Source organism: Gasterosteus aculeatus, chromosome 2, assembly GCF_964276395.1.
Source record: "Gasterosteus aculeatus chromosome 2, fGasAcu3.hap1.1, whole genome shotgun sequence".
In the NCBI taxonomy this organism is placed as follows: domain Eukaryota; kingdom Metazoa; phylum Chordata; class Actinopteri; order Perciformes; family Gasterosteidae; genus Gasterosteus; species Gasterosteus aculeatus.
The window spans coordinates 5141262-5158151 of NC_135689.1; the positions used below are offsets into that span (position 1 = coordinate 5141262).

Below are 16890 nucleotides of genomic sequence, written 5' to 3' on the forward strand. Positions count from 1 at the left end.
ACGCAAGGTTTTATAAATGAGGCCCCTGGTGATCACTTACGTTATAACAACACTGTGCCCTACATTAAAAGACCACAAATATGTCTTTTTAATGCAAAGCACCACAGGGAAATGTATAGAAACTGTTCCACATGCCTTGAGTGGATATTATGCACTCACACAGAAATGCAAATTAGTTTATGGTTTTAAAACACCAAATGTTAGAATGTAACAATTTAATAAATGACAGATCACTTATTTACTTTTATAACATCGTGGTGGCGGTGCGTGGTCGGGCTCAGCTACAAAGGGTGCAGGGTTGGGGAGTGGCTCAGGGAACTATGCCTGGCGGAGGCATCATATCAGGTTAATTATGCCTCTCTCCTTTGAAAAATGCAGTAGTGCCGCTTCAGCGGGGGATGAAGGTGGATGGAGAAACGCCGACAACTGCAATAAGTGTGTGTCTCCGCCTCTTTAACCCTACATGAACCCATCGGTAACCAGACGTGTCACAAACATCTACAGAGCTGCCTAGCATTTTGCCTAGTGCTTGAAGTTGAAAAAAACAAATGTACTCACCTTATTCACATGTTGGCTTGTGTACCAGACGGCAATTTTACTTATTCTTTACTTATTACATATGGAACCCAGTTATACTGTCAGTTATAAACGTAATAGTTCATAATACTAGGCTATGCATTTACTATGCTTAAAACAATCCAATAATAGTTCCATTAAAACATAGGATTACGAGGCATATTTATAATGCATTTTTAAATCCTTTTAAAAAAAAATCCCTGAAAATCCTATTAAAATATTTAAAAGAATATGCAATTGATTATATTAGTCCAGAAAAGGAATTACAGTTCCGATAGTTGCGATCGTCCCGAAGCTGGTGCAGTTAATTACGAGTTAAATACAAAGTCCAAGTGCATGCATTGTTGTTGAAGTGTCTGTATTCATCCAGGTCCGTTACCTAAAGGAAAACAGATTTGGAGGAGCTTTTGTCTGGGCTCTGGATCTGGATGACTTTAATGGACAGTTCTGTGCACAGGGAAACTATCCGCTCATCAGCCACCTACGCTCGCTACTGGGTCTGGCTGAGTAGAAATATATATTCAGGTATTTTTTTGGGGATCCAGCTGGTCATTATTGACTGACATTTGTGACCTTTCATCATTTCTACAGAAATCCCCCCCCTTCCCACAAGAGAAACCTCCCCACATCCAGTGAAGCCGTCTACAAACACACCTCAACCCGCACCTCGTCCTGGGCCAGCAATCACTACTTCCTCCAACATCCCAGAAGGTTTTTGTGCTACACAGACTGGTGGAATTTATGCCAAACCTGATGCCCCGGGTTCATTTTACAGCTGTGCCAATGGCATCACCTGGATTATGGACTGCCCAGCTAATTTGGTATTTCAGGATAGCTGCAAGTGCTGTAACTGGCCATGAATATTGGCCAGAAATTCTGATCCCATTTCAATAAAAGTTTGACATTAAGAACTTTACCTGTAGCCTGAACTGACGTGTCTGGCATCCTCTGAGACCTGGGGCCTCATTTATAAATGTTGCGTACACACAAAAGAAGGCGTACGCCGCTCTCTACGCAATAATTGTATTTATAAAAAGCAAACTTGACGGAAAAATGTGCGGTCCTTCACTCGGACCCATGCGTACGCACAAAAACGGGTGAAATGAGAACCGTCGGCAAATGCAAGAAACACGCAAACGTGTGTGAAAGTGTGTAAAACTAGACTGTTGTAAAAGAAATGCCAATACGGCCTCTCATAAATAACACGAACACCCGTTTGATCGATCTGCAGCGTAAAACAAACAAATACAAATTTCAATTAGCACATTTATTAAACACATTTTCAAAAATAAAAGTGAAATATGTTCTGCAATAATATTACATTACATTACATGTCATTTAGCGGACGCTTTTATCCAAAGCGACGTACAATAAGTGCATTCAACCATAGGGTACAAACTCAGGAGAACAAGAAACAAGAAAGTGCAATTTCCTCAAATAAGCGAATTTACAATTTGCTATAGATGAGTGACGTCACAAGTACAATTTAAGTGCTGCAATTTGTTAGTCTTTAGTCGAGGTAGAGTCTGAAGAGGTGTGTCTTTAGTTTGCGGCGGAAGATGTGAAGGCTCTCTGCGGTCCTGATGTCTTCAGAGAGCGCGTTCCACCATTTCGGCGCAAGGACAGCGAAGAGTCGAGACCTAGTCGAGTGTTTTGCTCTCAGTGAGGGAGGGACGAGTAGTTTTGCAGATGCAGAGCGGAGAGTGCGGGTTGGGATGTAGGGTTTGACCATGTCCTGGATGTAAGCTGGACCCAATCCATTCACAGCATGGTACGTGAGCACCAGTGTTTTGAACTGGATGCGGGCGGCCACCGGTAGCCAGTGAAGAGAGCGGAGGAGTGGAGTAGTGTGGGAGAATTTCGGAAGGTTGAAGACCAGTCGAGCTGCTGCATTCTGAATGAGCTGCAGAGGTCGAATGGCGGTGGCAGGGAGACCTGCCAGGAGGGAGTTGCAGTAGTCCAGGCGGGAGATGACAAGAGCCTGAATCAGTACCTGCGCTGCCTTCTGAGTGAGAAGGGGACGTATTCTCCTGATGTTGTAGAGCGTGTATCTACAGGATCGCGTTGTCGCAGTGATGTTGGGAGTCAGGGAGAGTTGGTTGTCGAGTGTGACGCCGAGGTTCTTAGCAGTCGAAGTGGGCGTTAGCGCAGAGTTTCCAAAGTTGACTGTCAGGTCCTGGGTAAGCGAATCTTTTCCGGGAAAGAGAAGTAGTTCAGTCTTGTCGGGGTTGATTTTCAGATGGTGGGCGGACATCCACTGAGAGATGTCAGTTAGACAGGCAGAGATCCGAGCCGCCACCTGGGTGTCCGAGCGAGGGAAGGAGAGAATTAGTTGGGTGTCATCGGCATAGCTGTGGTAGGAGAAGCCATGCGAGCGAATGACAGCGCCAAGAGAGTTGGTGTAAAGCGAAAACAGGAGGGGACCCAGCACGGAACCCTGAGGAACTCCAGTAGTAAGAGGACACGGTTCCGACACAGATCCTCGCCAGGTTACCCGGTAGGTGCGGCCATCGAGGTAGGACGAGAGAAGGGAGAGAGCAGAGCCTGTGACACCAAGTTCTTGAAGGGAGGAAATAAGGATCTGGTGGTTGACCGTGTCAAATGCAGCAGAGAGGTCCAGAAGGACGAGGACAGAGGAGAGAGAGGCGGCTCTAGCAGTGTGGAGTTGCTCAGAGACAGCAAGGAGAGCAGTCTCTGTAGAGTGGCCTGCCTTGAAACCTGACTGGTGGGGGTCAAGGAGGTTGTTACAGTGGAGATAAGAGGAGAGTTGATTAAAGATAGCACGTTCAAGGGTTTTGGACAAGAAGGGAAGAAGAGAGACCGGTCTGTAGTTGTTTTCTTCAGAAGGGTTGAGGGTGGGTTTCTTCAGGAGAGGGTTGACTCTTGCCTCCTTCAGAGAATTTGGAAAACAGCCAGATAACAGAGCGTTGTTGATGAGAAAGGTAAGGAACGGAAGAAGGTCAGGTGCGATAGATTGTAGAAGATGTGATGGAATGGGGTCAAGAGGGCAGGTGGTCGGACGGGCAGAGGTTACTAGGGTAAGAATTTGGTTAGGAGAGAGGGCGGTGAAAGAGGGAAGTGAGGGCGAAAGAGGTGAGGTCGGTGGGACGCGAGAAGTAGGTGGTGGGTTTGAGAAGGAGGAGCGTATGTCAGCTATTTTCTTGGTGAAGTAGTTGACAAAGTCTCCCGGAAGAAGGGTGGAGGGGGGAGGAGGGGTAGGGGGTTCGAGGAGATTGGAGAAGATCGAGAAGAGTTTTTTGGGGTTAGAGAATGAGGATTCGATTTTGGACTGGTAGAAAGAGCTTTTGGCAGCAGAGATAGAGGCAGAGAACGAGGAGAGGAGAGATTGAAATTCAAGCAGGTCGTCAGGTCGTTTATATTTACGCCATCTCCTTTCCGACGCTCGCATGGTGGCTCTCATGGCACGGACCGGTTGAGACAGCCACGGAGCCGGAGGGGATTTGCCAGTCCGTCGTGTCGTAAGAGGGCAGAGAGAGTCTAGAGAGGAGGAAAGAGATGAGAGGAGAGTCTCTGCAGCAGCGTTCGGATGCAAGAGTGAGAAGGAGTCAGTTGAAGGGAGAGCTGATAGAACAGAGGATGCCAGCGAGGAGGGAGAGAGGGAGCGAATATTGCGACGAGCCGGTATAGAGTTAGTCAATGAAGGAGGTTTGTTAGTTATAGAGAGTGGAAGGGAGTAAGAGATGAAGAAGTGATCAGACACATGAAGTGGAGTTACAGAGAGGTTAGTGGTAGAGCAGTTTCTAGTAAAGATGTAGTCAAGGTGATTGCCGGCTTTGTGAGTAGGAGGAGAGGGAGTGCGTGACAGAGCGAAGGAAGAAAGTAGGTGTACGAGGTCAGATGACTTCTCTGTCTGGATGTTGAAGTCACCCAGGAGGATGACCGGAGGACCATTTTCGGGGAAATTAGACAGGAGAATGTCCAATTCTTCCAAAAAATGACCTAAGGAGCCTGGCGGACGGTAGAGGACAATGATGGTTAATTGTACCGGGTGAGTGATTGTTACAGCATGGAATTCAAAGGACAATGGGGTGGCTGGTGGTAGAGGGTAGAGAGAAAAGCTCCATTTGGGTGAAATGAGTAGACCTGTGCCACCACCCCTACCAGTGGGCCTGGGAGTGTGGCTGAAGGAGAAGGCGGAGGAGAGAGCGGCTGGGGTGGATGTGTTCTCGGGTGTGATCCAGGTCTCGGTCAGAGCGAGGAAGTCGAGTGACTGCTGGATAGCAAAGCCGGAGATGAAGTCAGCCTTGCGAGTCGCTGACTGGCAGTTCCAGAGACCTCCTGTGACGAGGTGCTGGACGTGTGAGGAGCGGGTGGGATAGGAGAGAGAGGAGAGGTTACGATAGAGAGCAGATCTAGCCCGAGGCCTGTAGTATCTGCGGGAAGAGATTCGAACAGGCACGGGTGAAGGGGTCAAACACATTATTAAAAATAGCAGAAGAAGGCGCCGCATTCAGCCGCCCCGAAGACTGCCACGAAAGACTCCCTTGTCTTTGTTCTGCTCGTCTTTCGTGCTGCGAGGATAAGATAACGCTGAAGCTAACGCTTCCTACGATTTCTAGTTAAATACTCCCTCGTTAGTGGAAGTCGGCTGCGGCTGCGCTGGCCGCTCCCCCGTCGTTTAGGAGACAAAAGGTCGATTGGCCTCGACAGAAACTCCTCAAAATGCAAAGCACCAATAGCTTGACACCCTAATCAGTGAACAAACACCATGTGGTCTTTTGACAAAATGAGAGTTTAAGGATACAAGTCTTATTTGCTTCAGAAAACAAGGCAAAACAGACTTAGATCAGGTCAAAACCTAGCAGAGTTAGGAGGGCACACTGGCAGTTAACTTAATAGTAGAATCTAGAACACAAACTGGCACTAAAAGACTGAAAGAGCTTGAGCAAACTAGCAACCAAGATTACTTCAAACAAAGAGAACTGGTCGTGAGACGACAAAAAACTAAAGCAAATCAGCAATCAAATTAACTTAAGACACTAGAATCAACAGCAAATTTAGCAGACTAGCTTGGTTTAAAGAAAGAGATACTTAGTCCGATTTCAGGTCGCCTGGATGTCTGGTGGCCTTGTAGAAGAGATGCACACTGGCTAGTTCAGGTCTGGGAAGGGGAATTTAACCTCTGAACGGCTGCGCTGGCCGCTCCCCCGTCGTTTAGGAGACAAAAGGCATTGGCATGTTATGCAATTTATCCTCAAAACACAGCTGTTGCTTGTCCGATGCAATCAAATGGAATAAAATGCCAGGATGCCATCACAATGCGTAATGACGCAAAATGGCTGATCTTGCGCTCTTAGAAGATGTGGCAAATTGAAGGATTCGCGCTGTAGTGCAGCGCACCATCGGCCTGTTTAGGGGCGGATGGCGCTGCCTCGACTGCACTGGAGGGAGGTTATTGTTTACTCCTGAAAAGGTGTGCAAAATTGTGCTGGCATGTGCTTTGCTACATGATGTGGCACAGCTTCCAAACGTGCCTCGACCCCCTGACGCCGATGGCTGTGTTGGCCCAGACCCTGTCCCCGATCACCAATCATTGGCCCCCGTCTCTCATCAAGAGGGGACAGCTCCGGTGTCGCCATTCCCACCCGTGGCAGACACATCTTGTCGATGGTGCGCTAAACACTTTATTGCATCCACTTTGATGTCAGACCATTTTCTCTTTATTTCAGCCACGGTCCGAGGTTGTGAGGCTGCAGCGTTGCTCTGCAACCTTTTGCCACTCAAGTGCCTTTTTGACATTAGTAATGCCCATACTGTGCCCTCCAAAAAACATTAAACTTCTCCTTTCCACCTCGCCAATGATAATTTTGACATCGAATTTACGTTTCTTCGTTTTCCTCTCAGTGTTTGTCATGATTTCGCAATCGATGAATATTAATGTGTGGGCGTTCCACAGACTATATATTGGCAACTATGGGCGTGACATGAAGCCGCAAAAGATGCGCTGCATTTAGAAGTGACTGTGATTTATTAAGGGAAAACTGCGTAGGACGTGCGTGCGCACGCTTTTAGAAGTCTGAATATTTCTGTGCGTACGCACGTCCGACGTTTCATCCGTACGCCACCTCTGGCGAAAATCCTACGCAAGGTTTTATAAATGAGGCCCCTGGTGATCACTTACGTTATAACAACACTGTGCCCTACATTAAAAGACCACAAATATGTCTTTTTAATGCAAAGCACCACAGGGAAATGTATAGAAACTGTTCCACATGCCTTGAGTGGATATTATGCACTCACACAGAAATGCAAATTAGTTTATGGTTTTAAAACACCAAATGTTAGAATGTAACAATTTAATAAATGACAGATCACTTATTTACTTTTATAACATCGTGGTGGCGGTGCGTGGTCGGGCTCAGCTACAAAGGGTGCAGGGTTGGGGAGTGGCTCAGGGAACTATGCCTGGCGGAGGCATCATATCAGGTTAATTATGCCTCTCTCCTTTGAAAAATGCAGTAGTGCCGCCTCAGCGGGGGATGAAGGTGGATAGAGAAACGCCGACAACTGCAATAAGTGTGTGTCTCCGCCTCTTTAACCCTACATGAACCCATCGGTAACCAGACGTGTCACAAACATCTACAGAGCTGCCTAGCATTTTGCCTAGTGCTTGAAGTTAAAAAAAAACAAATGTACTCACCTTATTCACATGTTGGCTTGTTTACCAGACGGCAATTTTACTTATTCTTTACTTATTACGTATGGAACCCAGTTATACTGTCAGTTATAAACGTAATAGTTCATAATACTAGGCTATGCATTTACTATGCTTAAAACAATTCAATAATAGTTCCACTAAAACATAGGATTACGAGGCATATTTGTGTAATACCGACATAATGCATTTTTAAATCCTTTTAAAAAAAAATCCCTGAAAATCCTATTAAAATATTTAAAAGAATATGCAATTGATTATATTTGTCCAGAAAAGGAATTACAGTTCCGATAGTTGCAATCGTCCCGAAGCTAGTGCAGTTATTTACGTACCTCATTTTTAATAATTACAAGTCTCAACGTTTTTTTCAACTGGGACAAAAAAACTGGAAAGCTGGAAAATACCCCAAACTGCTTCTGCTGAAGTTGATGTCACAAATACCTTCAGGGTCACACACAAAGTGAGAACAAGTAATTACGTCATTATCATTATTAGTCAGGGTTACTAATAATGATAATTATGACGATGATCACACTGAAGCTACACAACCGGTTGGAGCTGTGTCCTCATTTAAATCACACCTGGGGTCTATGCCATGATATTACCAACTGGTGGTCCCTCCAGCCCAACATAGTCTCTACAAGCTCCTTTGCTTGAACTTGCCCAACACCTAATTGCTTAGCGGATAGTTAAATTTGTAATGAAATTTCTTAGTTAATAATCTGATAATAATCAATTGAAATGAGGTATATACTATATGCTCTTCATAATCCACACAAAGCAGCGTTGAATATCAAGAATAAAAATAACTTTTATTTTTGAAACGTCAAACAAAATTCCATTCAAATCTAATGTAATTTGGTGACTACACAAATATCGCAGAGTATCATTTTAACCTTGCAAAGAAAAACGAAACTATAAAATCGCATCATCCGGATAGAGTTCCTCTGGTGGTGGGTGATAGGATCCTTTTTCAGAACAGCACAACCCAATCTCAGTTGGTATTTAGCGACATGGACTCCTCCTCAATTCCATGTAACGTTAAATGAGTTTCATGACCATGGGTTTGCTGTACATGTTTTTTCCAACCTAATTGAGAATCAGGCACAACTACTTGCAAGTAGCGCAGCGTTTTAATAATATAATATAATAAAGTCATGTATGTCTTAATGCAAGGCTTTAGAAATGAACACAAAGGGATTCTGTATTTGCTCATAAAGCCTGAAAAAACTGGTTATTTGGCCAATGTTTTGATAACTGACCGCTGCCAGTTCAAAGTTTCCCATCATTAAAACAGGGGTTTTCCCCTTACATTACTTTTACTTTTATACTTTAAGTAGTTTTGAAACCAGTACTTTTATACTTTTACTTAAGTAAAATGCTTGAGTTGATACTTCAACTTCTACAGAAGTCTTTTTAAACCCTAGTATCTATACTTATACTTGGGTAATTAATGTGAAACTTTTGACACCACTGGCCAACACCCATAGTTAATTATTGAAATTAGCAGTGGAATGTGTGTGTATTTGGGGAACTGTTTAATCCCTGTAATTAGATGTACAGTTCGTTATTTTCAAAAGATGATCCAACCCACATCCATCCCTGTGAGGCCCTGCGAGCTGCCTGAGCTGTTTTATTATAATGAATCAGTTGTACAATTAAAAAATCTGAGCTTTGTCCATCCAGTCCCCCCACCACAACAATTTTCACAACATCAACGTCCCCTACGAACTACAATCATGCCCACTACCACCCCATCACCCCCATCCTACCACTACATCATTTGCAGACCGTTGTTATGGATATGCCGGACCCAGAGGGTCATAAAGGTCCCAATTGACACACACTCAGATCTATCATGCCCTATGAAGCGACATACGGGATATGGGATATGCCCAGCGGGTTTGACTGTTAATTGAAGCTTCGTGACTACACATAATTGACACACCCATTCAGCTCCATATAAAGCATCGCCGCAAGACCTTTGTCAGTCACTAGTCACGGCAGAGACAGTGTATGCTTATTTAACATTTGTAAGTATACCTTTTACTTTGATCCTAACCACCAACTTCTATTAGAATTTTTTTTTCTGCTTTGTCTATTGCTGTACACAGGGATACTGGGATACTGTATATGTGCAGGGCACCACCATGTTCTTCCTGCTGTACAATTATATATTTTTTGGCATTTCAGAGTGGTATTGTACAATGTTAGACAATTTGAATGTTCATACATGTGAAAATGGAGAAAATCCTTTAAATTTGAAAACTGACCTACTTTGAAAGACAATCAAGACAGTGTGTATTAAAATGTGCGGTAATCTGGCTTAAAAACAGGTTTTCGTGGGAGAAATTAATTAATAAGAATGGCTAAGGGTGAGGACTTCAAATTATTGGTATTAGTGTTTAGATTTATTTCGCTGCAACTTAATCAAATGATTCTCTTTCAGCTTAACCGCACGGTGGGAAAATGTGCAAGCTCACTTCAACTGCAGGTAAGGCACGCTGATCAAGTAAATTATTTAATAAAAGGGTCGTCTTAACCAAATTACAAAAATATATTTTCTTTACTCCAGTGGTTACATACCAAGCAGTTGTATCATCAGCCCCACAGAATATTAAGCAGCTAATTTGCGTGAACACAAAATCTAATTGCTTAGTGGATAATTGATTAGCAATAACATTTTATGACATTTTACTAGTTTTCTTAGTTTAAATGAAATATTGACTCAATACTCTTTATGATTCACAAAACACAGTTTCATTTATTTTTATAACGTTAAACAGAACTCCATTCAACTGTAATGAGGTGACTATAGAAATATCGGAGAGTATCATTATAATTACCTGCACAAATACAAACAAACTAATACTGCAGAGCAGTAGAGGAAAGAGAGAATATCTGTGTTGTTTTTATTCTATTTGCTTTTTAAGTTTGGTTGGACTAAGCTGAGGTCTGTACAGTTGCGGTCAAAAGTTTACATACACTTGTAAAGAACATAATGTCATGGCTCTCTTGAGTTTCCAGTTATTCCTACAACTCCGATTTTTCTCTGATAGTGTGATTGGAACAGATACTTCTTTGTCACAAAAAACATTCATACAGTTTGGTTCTTTTATGACTTTATTATGGGTTAACGGAAAAAGTGCCAAAATCTGCTAGGTCAAAAATATACATACAGCAACATGAATTAGCAATTTTGGTTACTTAGAAAGTTGTGTCAATGAAATGAGCTTCATAGCAAGGCAAGTATAACTAACTAGAACTAGAATTACGGTTTTAGACTGGCCTTCCCAAAGTCCTGACGTACATCCCATTGAGAACATGTGGACAATGCTGAAGAAACAAGTCCATGTCAGAAAGCTATCAAATTTAACTGGCTTGCACCAATTCTGTCAAGAGGAGTGGTCAAGGATTCAACGAGAAGCTTGTCAGAAGCTTGTAGATGGCTACCAAAAGCGCCTAATTGAAGTGAAAATGGCCAAGGGACATGTAACCAAATATTAGTACTGCTGTACGTATATTTTTGACCCAGCAGATTTGATCATTTCTTCTGTTAACCCATAATAAAGTCATACAAGAACCAAACTTAATGAATGTTTTTTGTGACAAAGTATCTGTTCCAATCACACTATCAGAGAAAAATCTGACTCGTAGAAAGAGAGCCATGACATTATGTTCTTTACAAGTGTATGTCAACTTTTGCCCACAACTGTACATGAAGCAGAATTTGGGGTTTGCAAGTTACCTTCATTGTTACGTCTCGGTTTTCAGTTATATGAAGAAGGTGGTCTTGTTACCTGGATAGATTGCCATGGTTACTTATGCAAAACACCGAATCTACATCGGAATAAGTTCTAATATAGACGAGATATTGTATAAAAGCAATGAATCCTGACCGTTCTAAGCTTGTACGATATGGTAAATCAATGATATACAATTAGGAAGACGTTAAAGTCATAATTCAAACTAAAAGTAATCAAGTTGAAACAGACACATGCAAAGAAAAAAACCGCAATAAACCCAAGAACTGTGTGAGCGTAAATTAACTGATTTACAATATCACTGCTTCATCTAGGATGTCAATGTTGCAAATGTACTCTTATGGCAGCTGTGACAAAATGTAGCCTTATTCTGTCAGCTGTTACCCCGGCCGTGTGACACAGAGTAAAGAGCAAACAAAGATACAGTATATATTCTCTCAACATAAATTCATTTCATATATTCACTTACAGGTGTCAGCTTCTTAAAGTGTGTTCCATGTTGTCGTCGTGTCTTACCGCCACAGATTGGATGTAGTGTTACTTTTTTCCAGTTACTGTAAAATGCACTGTAGGTCATTAGAATAAATGAAAGAAAACTTTCTTTCTGCTGATATATTTTTTTTTTAATGTATATTTTATTTGGTCCCAGTTCATTTCATGCCGCAAGAGTTGTATTCGATTGTGGTTGGTTATACCCTAGGTATTTTGAATCTTAGTTTGAATCCAATACTAACCAGTGTGTCATTTTCAAGGTCTGTGTTTGATTATTGCCAGCTTGGGTAAGTTTACGACATGTAAAAACTCATAATCAACAAAATTTGATTACGTTTATACATTTGTGTTATATCCAGTGGAGAAATGTGCTGCCCTTTAATGGTTAAACAGCAATTAAATATATATATATATATATATATATCTGACAAATTATTCTAGGTTTACCTGGCCTTGCAAGAAATCTTCCAGTTTACGAAACAACACATGGAAACCCCTGTTATGGAGGACAAAACGGGCCATACCCCAACCCTGATGATCTACATACGTTTTACAACTGTGATTGGGGAAACATCTACCTCCAAAAATGCCCAGAACATTTGGTGTATAGACATTCCATAAAGGCTTGTGACTATCCCGGATCATATGAAACAAGCAGTAAAGGTTCAAGATCAGCTGAAACCAGCAGTACAGTTTCAGGATCCACTGAAGCTAGCTATACAGATTCCGGATCAGCTGAAGCCAGCAGTACAGGTTCCGGAACAACTGAAGCTAGCAATACAGATTCCGGATCAGCTGAAGCAAGCAGCAAAGGTCCCGGATCAGTTGAAACAGGCAGAACAAGTTGTGGATCAGTTGAAACCAGCAGTACAAGTTCCGGAAAGGCTGAAGCTAGCAATACAGATTCTGGATCAGCTGAAGCAAGCAGTAAACCTTCCGGATCAGTTGAAACCAGCAGAACTGTTTACGGATCAGCTGAAACCAGCAGCACAGATTCAAGATCAGCTGAAACCAGCAGCACAGGTTCCGGAACAGCTGAAGCTAGCAACACTGTTTCCGGATCAGCTGAAACCAGCAGTACAGGTTCCGGATCAGTTAAAACCAGCAGTGCAGTTTCAGGATCAGCAGAAGCTAGCAATAAAGATTCCGGATCAGCTGAAACCAGCCGAACAGTTTCAGGATCAACTGAAGCTACCAACAAAGGTTCCGGATCAGTTGAAGCTAGCAATAAAGATTCCGGATCAGCTGAAGCAAGCAGCACAGATTCAAGATCAGCTGAAACCAGCAGCACAGGTTCAAGATCAGCTGAAACTAGCAGTACAGGTTCCGGAACAGCTGAAGCTAGCAACACTGTTTCCGGATCAGCTGAAACCAGCAGTACAGGTTCCGGATCAGTTAAAACCAGCAGTGCAGTTTCAGGATCAGCAGAAGCTAGCAATAAAGATTCCGGATCCGCTGAAACCAGCCGAACAGTTTCAGGATCAACTGAAGCTACCAACAAAGGTTCCGGATCAGTTGAAGCTAGCAATAAAGATTCCGGATCAGCTGAAGCAAGCAGCACAGATTCAAGATCAGCTGAAACCAGCAGCACAGGTTCCGGAACAGCTGAAGCTAGCAACACTGTTTCCGGATCAGCTGAAACCAGCAGTACAGGTTCCGGATCAGTTAAAACCAGCAGTGCAGTTTCAGGATCAGCAGAAGCTAGCAATAAAGATTCCGGATCCGCTGAAACCAGCCGAACAGTTTCAGGATCAACTGAAGCTACCAACAAAGGTTCCGGATCAGTTGAAGCTAGCAATAAAGATTCCGGATCAGCTGAAGCAAGCAGCACAGATTCAAGATCAGCTGAAGCTAGCAATACAGTTTCAGGATCAGCTGAAACCAGCAGCACAGGTTCAAGATCAGTTGAAACCAGCAGTACAGGTTCCGGAACAGCTGAAGCTAGCAATACAGATTCCGGTTCAGATGAAACCAGCAATACAGATTCAAGATCAGTTGAAACCAGCAGTACAGGTTCCGGAACAGCTGAAGGTAGCAATACAGATTCCGGTTCAGATGAAACCAGCAATACAGATTCAAGATCAGTTGAAACCAGCAGTACAGGTTCCGGAACAGCTGAAGCTAGCAATACAGATTCCGGTTCAGATGAAACCAGCGATACAGATTCAAGATCAGCTGAAACCAGCAGCACAAATTCCGGATCAGTTGAAGCAAGCAGTACAGGTTCAGGATCAGCTAAAGCAAGCAGTACAGGTTCCGGATCAGCTGAAGCTAGCAGTACAGGTTCTGGATCAGCTGAAGCTAGCAATACAGGTTCCGGATCAGATGGAATATGCAGTACAGGTTCCGGATCAGCTGAAACCAGCAATGCAGCCTCAGGATCAGCTGAAGCTAGCATTACATCTCATGAAAACCCCTGTTATGGGGGACAAAATGGGCCATATCCCAACCCTGATAATCCACATACGTTTTACAACTGTGATTGGGGAAACGTCTACCTCCAAAAATGCCCAGAACATTTGGTGTATAGACATTCTATAAAGGCTTGTGACTATCCCGGATCAGCTGAAACCAGCAGTACATCTCATGAGAACCCCTGTTATGGAGGACAAAATGGTCCATACCCCAACCCTGATGATCTACATACGTTTTACAACTGTGATTGGGGAAACGTCTACCTCCAAAAATGCCCAGAACATTTGGTGTATAGACATTCCATAAAGGCTTGTGACTATCCTGGATCAGCAGAAACCAGCAGTACATCTCATGAAAACCCCTGTTATGGAGGAAAAAATGGGCCATACCCCAACCCTGATGATCCACATACGTTTTACAACTGTGATTGGGGAAACGTCTACCTCCAAAAATGCCCAGAACATTTGGTGTATAGACATTCCATAAAGGCTTGTGACTATTCCGGGTCTACCAGTGACTCCACAACAACAATTGCAACAATAAAAGCTCCCCGTACGACAACAACAATCAGGCCCACTACCACCACTAACGCCCACCCAGTGCCACCTACTACATCATTTGAAGATCTCTGTTATGGAAGGGCAGGCAGCTTTTTTCCACATCCAACTGACAAAACCCGATTTATCCAATGTGACATTCAAAGAAGATTTCACATACTGTCATGCCCAGCGGGTTTGACCTTTAATTCAATGTTCAGTGTCTGTACTTTTTAGAAATGCCGTCAATTACATCTTGCAGTGTATTTACAAATGTTGCTTGTAATTCAAGGTGTATCTAAATCATTCTGGTGTGTCTCTGTTTCTGTTCTGTCAGGTCTGGTTGTTTTTCCACTGCCATAATTTCTTATCACAAAATATATATATATATATATGTGGTTTTTACATACATATAGTATAGAAATACTATATGTGTATCAAACACTATTGTATGGGTTTGTTCTTAATTACATTCTCATAATCTAATCTACTGATTTAGCCATTGCAAGATTTATTGTCTATGATGAAACATGTTGGTATTTTTAGTTACTCTTTGCCTAAGCCCTGGTTTCGACAATAAAAATTACGTATAACACATTTACAACCATTGTCATGATTGTGTCACTTTAACTGGAGAAAAAAATTCAGGCAAAACCGAATCACCGCAGAGTAGCGAGCGAGAGTAACACACTGAACATGTCTGTTTTCTGCGTGACAGAATTGATATTGCATAAATTTGAGGTGTTTTACGGTGACTATCACGCTAGTATGGCTCTCTAGCGCACCCTTTACTTATTTGTCATGTCTGTATGTCAATGCCCTTAAACGCTAAACGTTTTTGGATATCTCATTTAGTTTAGAAGTTATGGACCAATGAAGATCTTAGGGGTGTGGCCGAATAGTTAAAGACCTGTAACAGGGGTCACCAAACTTTTTTCTCTGGGGGCCACATTATCGTTCCTGACTGTGATGGGGGGCTGGGGCAGCTATATCAGTGGTCCCCAATATTTCGCGGACCGGTCGAGAAGGTCTGAAGTAGTCGCGCGCTCTGTGTTCGCTGGTGGGCGAAACTGCCGTACAGGACAATTGTAAACGTGAAGAAAAACGCCTGGTGACGCGTGGGGAATATGTCAGAGGGACGAGCGCACATAATTAGGAGAAAATCGGGTCAATTTTCAAAATATAAAAAAATATATATATAAGCTTTCTGTGGTGCGGCCCGGTACCAAACGGCCAACAGACCGGTACCGGTCCACGGCCCGGGGGTTGGGGACCACTGAGCTATATAACATAGAATTGTATGACCCAGATCAAAATGACCACTAGCAGGCCTCATTGTGTAGTAGAGATTACTAGCCTGGCACAGCCATCCCCATTACTGTATCCACACTACTAGATCAACACTTGATTCCTGGCACATATTTGTTTATCTTTACTAGTGGTTTGCAAAAGTAGCAATCGAGTATTCACACTTTGCTTTAATTTGAAATATCACAGATATTCCATTAATTTATTTTCAAATAAAAATAACATCAAAGCTGTCAAGGTAAGAAACATCTCCCTAGTTGAGGTGATTGACACTGGCAAAGGTGAGTGAAAAATTATAAATTATAGGTAGGCCTGTTGATATTAATAATTGTGTGCAGCACTAATAAAGGTCAAATAAATAGGCCTATAAAAATGTATTAATTAAAAAAACATTGAAATTATATTAACATGAGCCAGCTCTTATGCCTATCCAGGTGAGCATGTTCAGTAAACATTTTTTAGGTCAAGGTGAAAATGAAATGAGCAGTAGGCTCAAAACAAAAGCACAACCATAATACAAAATAATGGGAATCAAAATCAGTAGTATATGTAGGTGAGCTGGATTTGCACTTGTTGATGAATTGTCTTTGGGATGGGGTCAGCAACAGCAATCTCCTCTCCTCACTTCAGGGTGCCTTATGGAGCCCTGGCATGGAGGGATGACAGATTGAACACAAGAAGCACCACATTCAGGGTTCATACACATTTTAACCAATACTTTTCCATGACTTTTCGGCACATTTCCCTTACTATTTTGATTAATATGTGCGAGGGAAAGAGGGAAAGAGAGAAAGACAGCGCTTAGTTTGGAGATGGTGAAGGCTCCGAAGAGAGAGAGTGCACGCACGCGACTGTCTTTCTCTCTCTCTGCTCGTTCTTTCAGTTAAACTTGCAGCTCTGCTACAGTAGCAGATAACTTTAACGTTACATGACGGTCACATTGTCTCTAAACAGTCCGCTCACAGTGAAGTCCTGCGCAATTTTTTATTTTTTTAAGAATTCACCAACACCGCGTAACATTTCGGCACAGAGGGAAAAAAAGTCCGCGAGTCACAGTACAATTACATTTTGGAAGTAACTTGCCCAACACTGTCATCACTGTCCGATCCTGAAAACTGACAGT

The 16890-nt window shown here is 42.8% G+C and overlaps 2 protein-coding genes across 2 annotated transcripts; one reads left to right on the top strand and one right to left on the bottom strand.

The window, feature by feature from the left end:
- Positions 1–1928: 1928 nt before the first annotated feature.
- LOC144386390 (uncharacterized) lies at positions 1929–5759 on the bottom strand. Its single transcript, XM_078087484.1, has 2 exons — positions 4699–5759; positions 1929–4545 (listed from the first exon to the last, which is right to left on the bottom strand). The coding sequence occupies exons 1-2, from the start codon at positions 5045–5047 to the stop codon at positions 2087–2089; spliced, it is 2808 nt and encodes a 935-aa protein (XP_077943610.1). The 5' UTR covers positions 5048–5759; the 3' UTR covers positions 1929–2086.
- A 3105-nt stretch (positions 5760–8864) lies between these two features.
- On the top strand, positions 8865–15063 carry LOC144386391 (uncharacterized). The gene is made up of 4 exons (XM_078087488.1): positions 8865–9285; positions 9702–9746; positions 11769–11795; positions 11950–15063. Exons 2-4 carry the CDS (start codon positions 9722–9724, stop codon positions 14694–14696), a joined length of 2799 nt encoding a protein of 932 aa, XP_077943614.1. The 5' UTR covers positions 8865–9285; positions 9702–9721; the 3' UTR covers positions 14697–15063.
- Positions 15064–16890: the final 1827 nt, after the last annotated feature.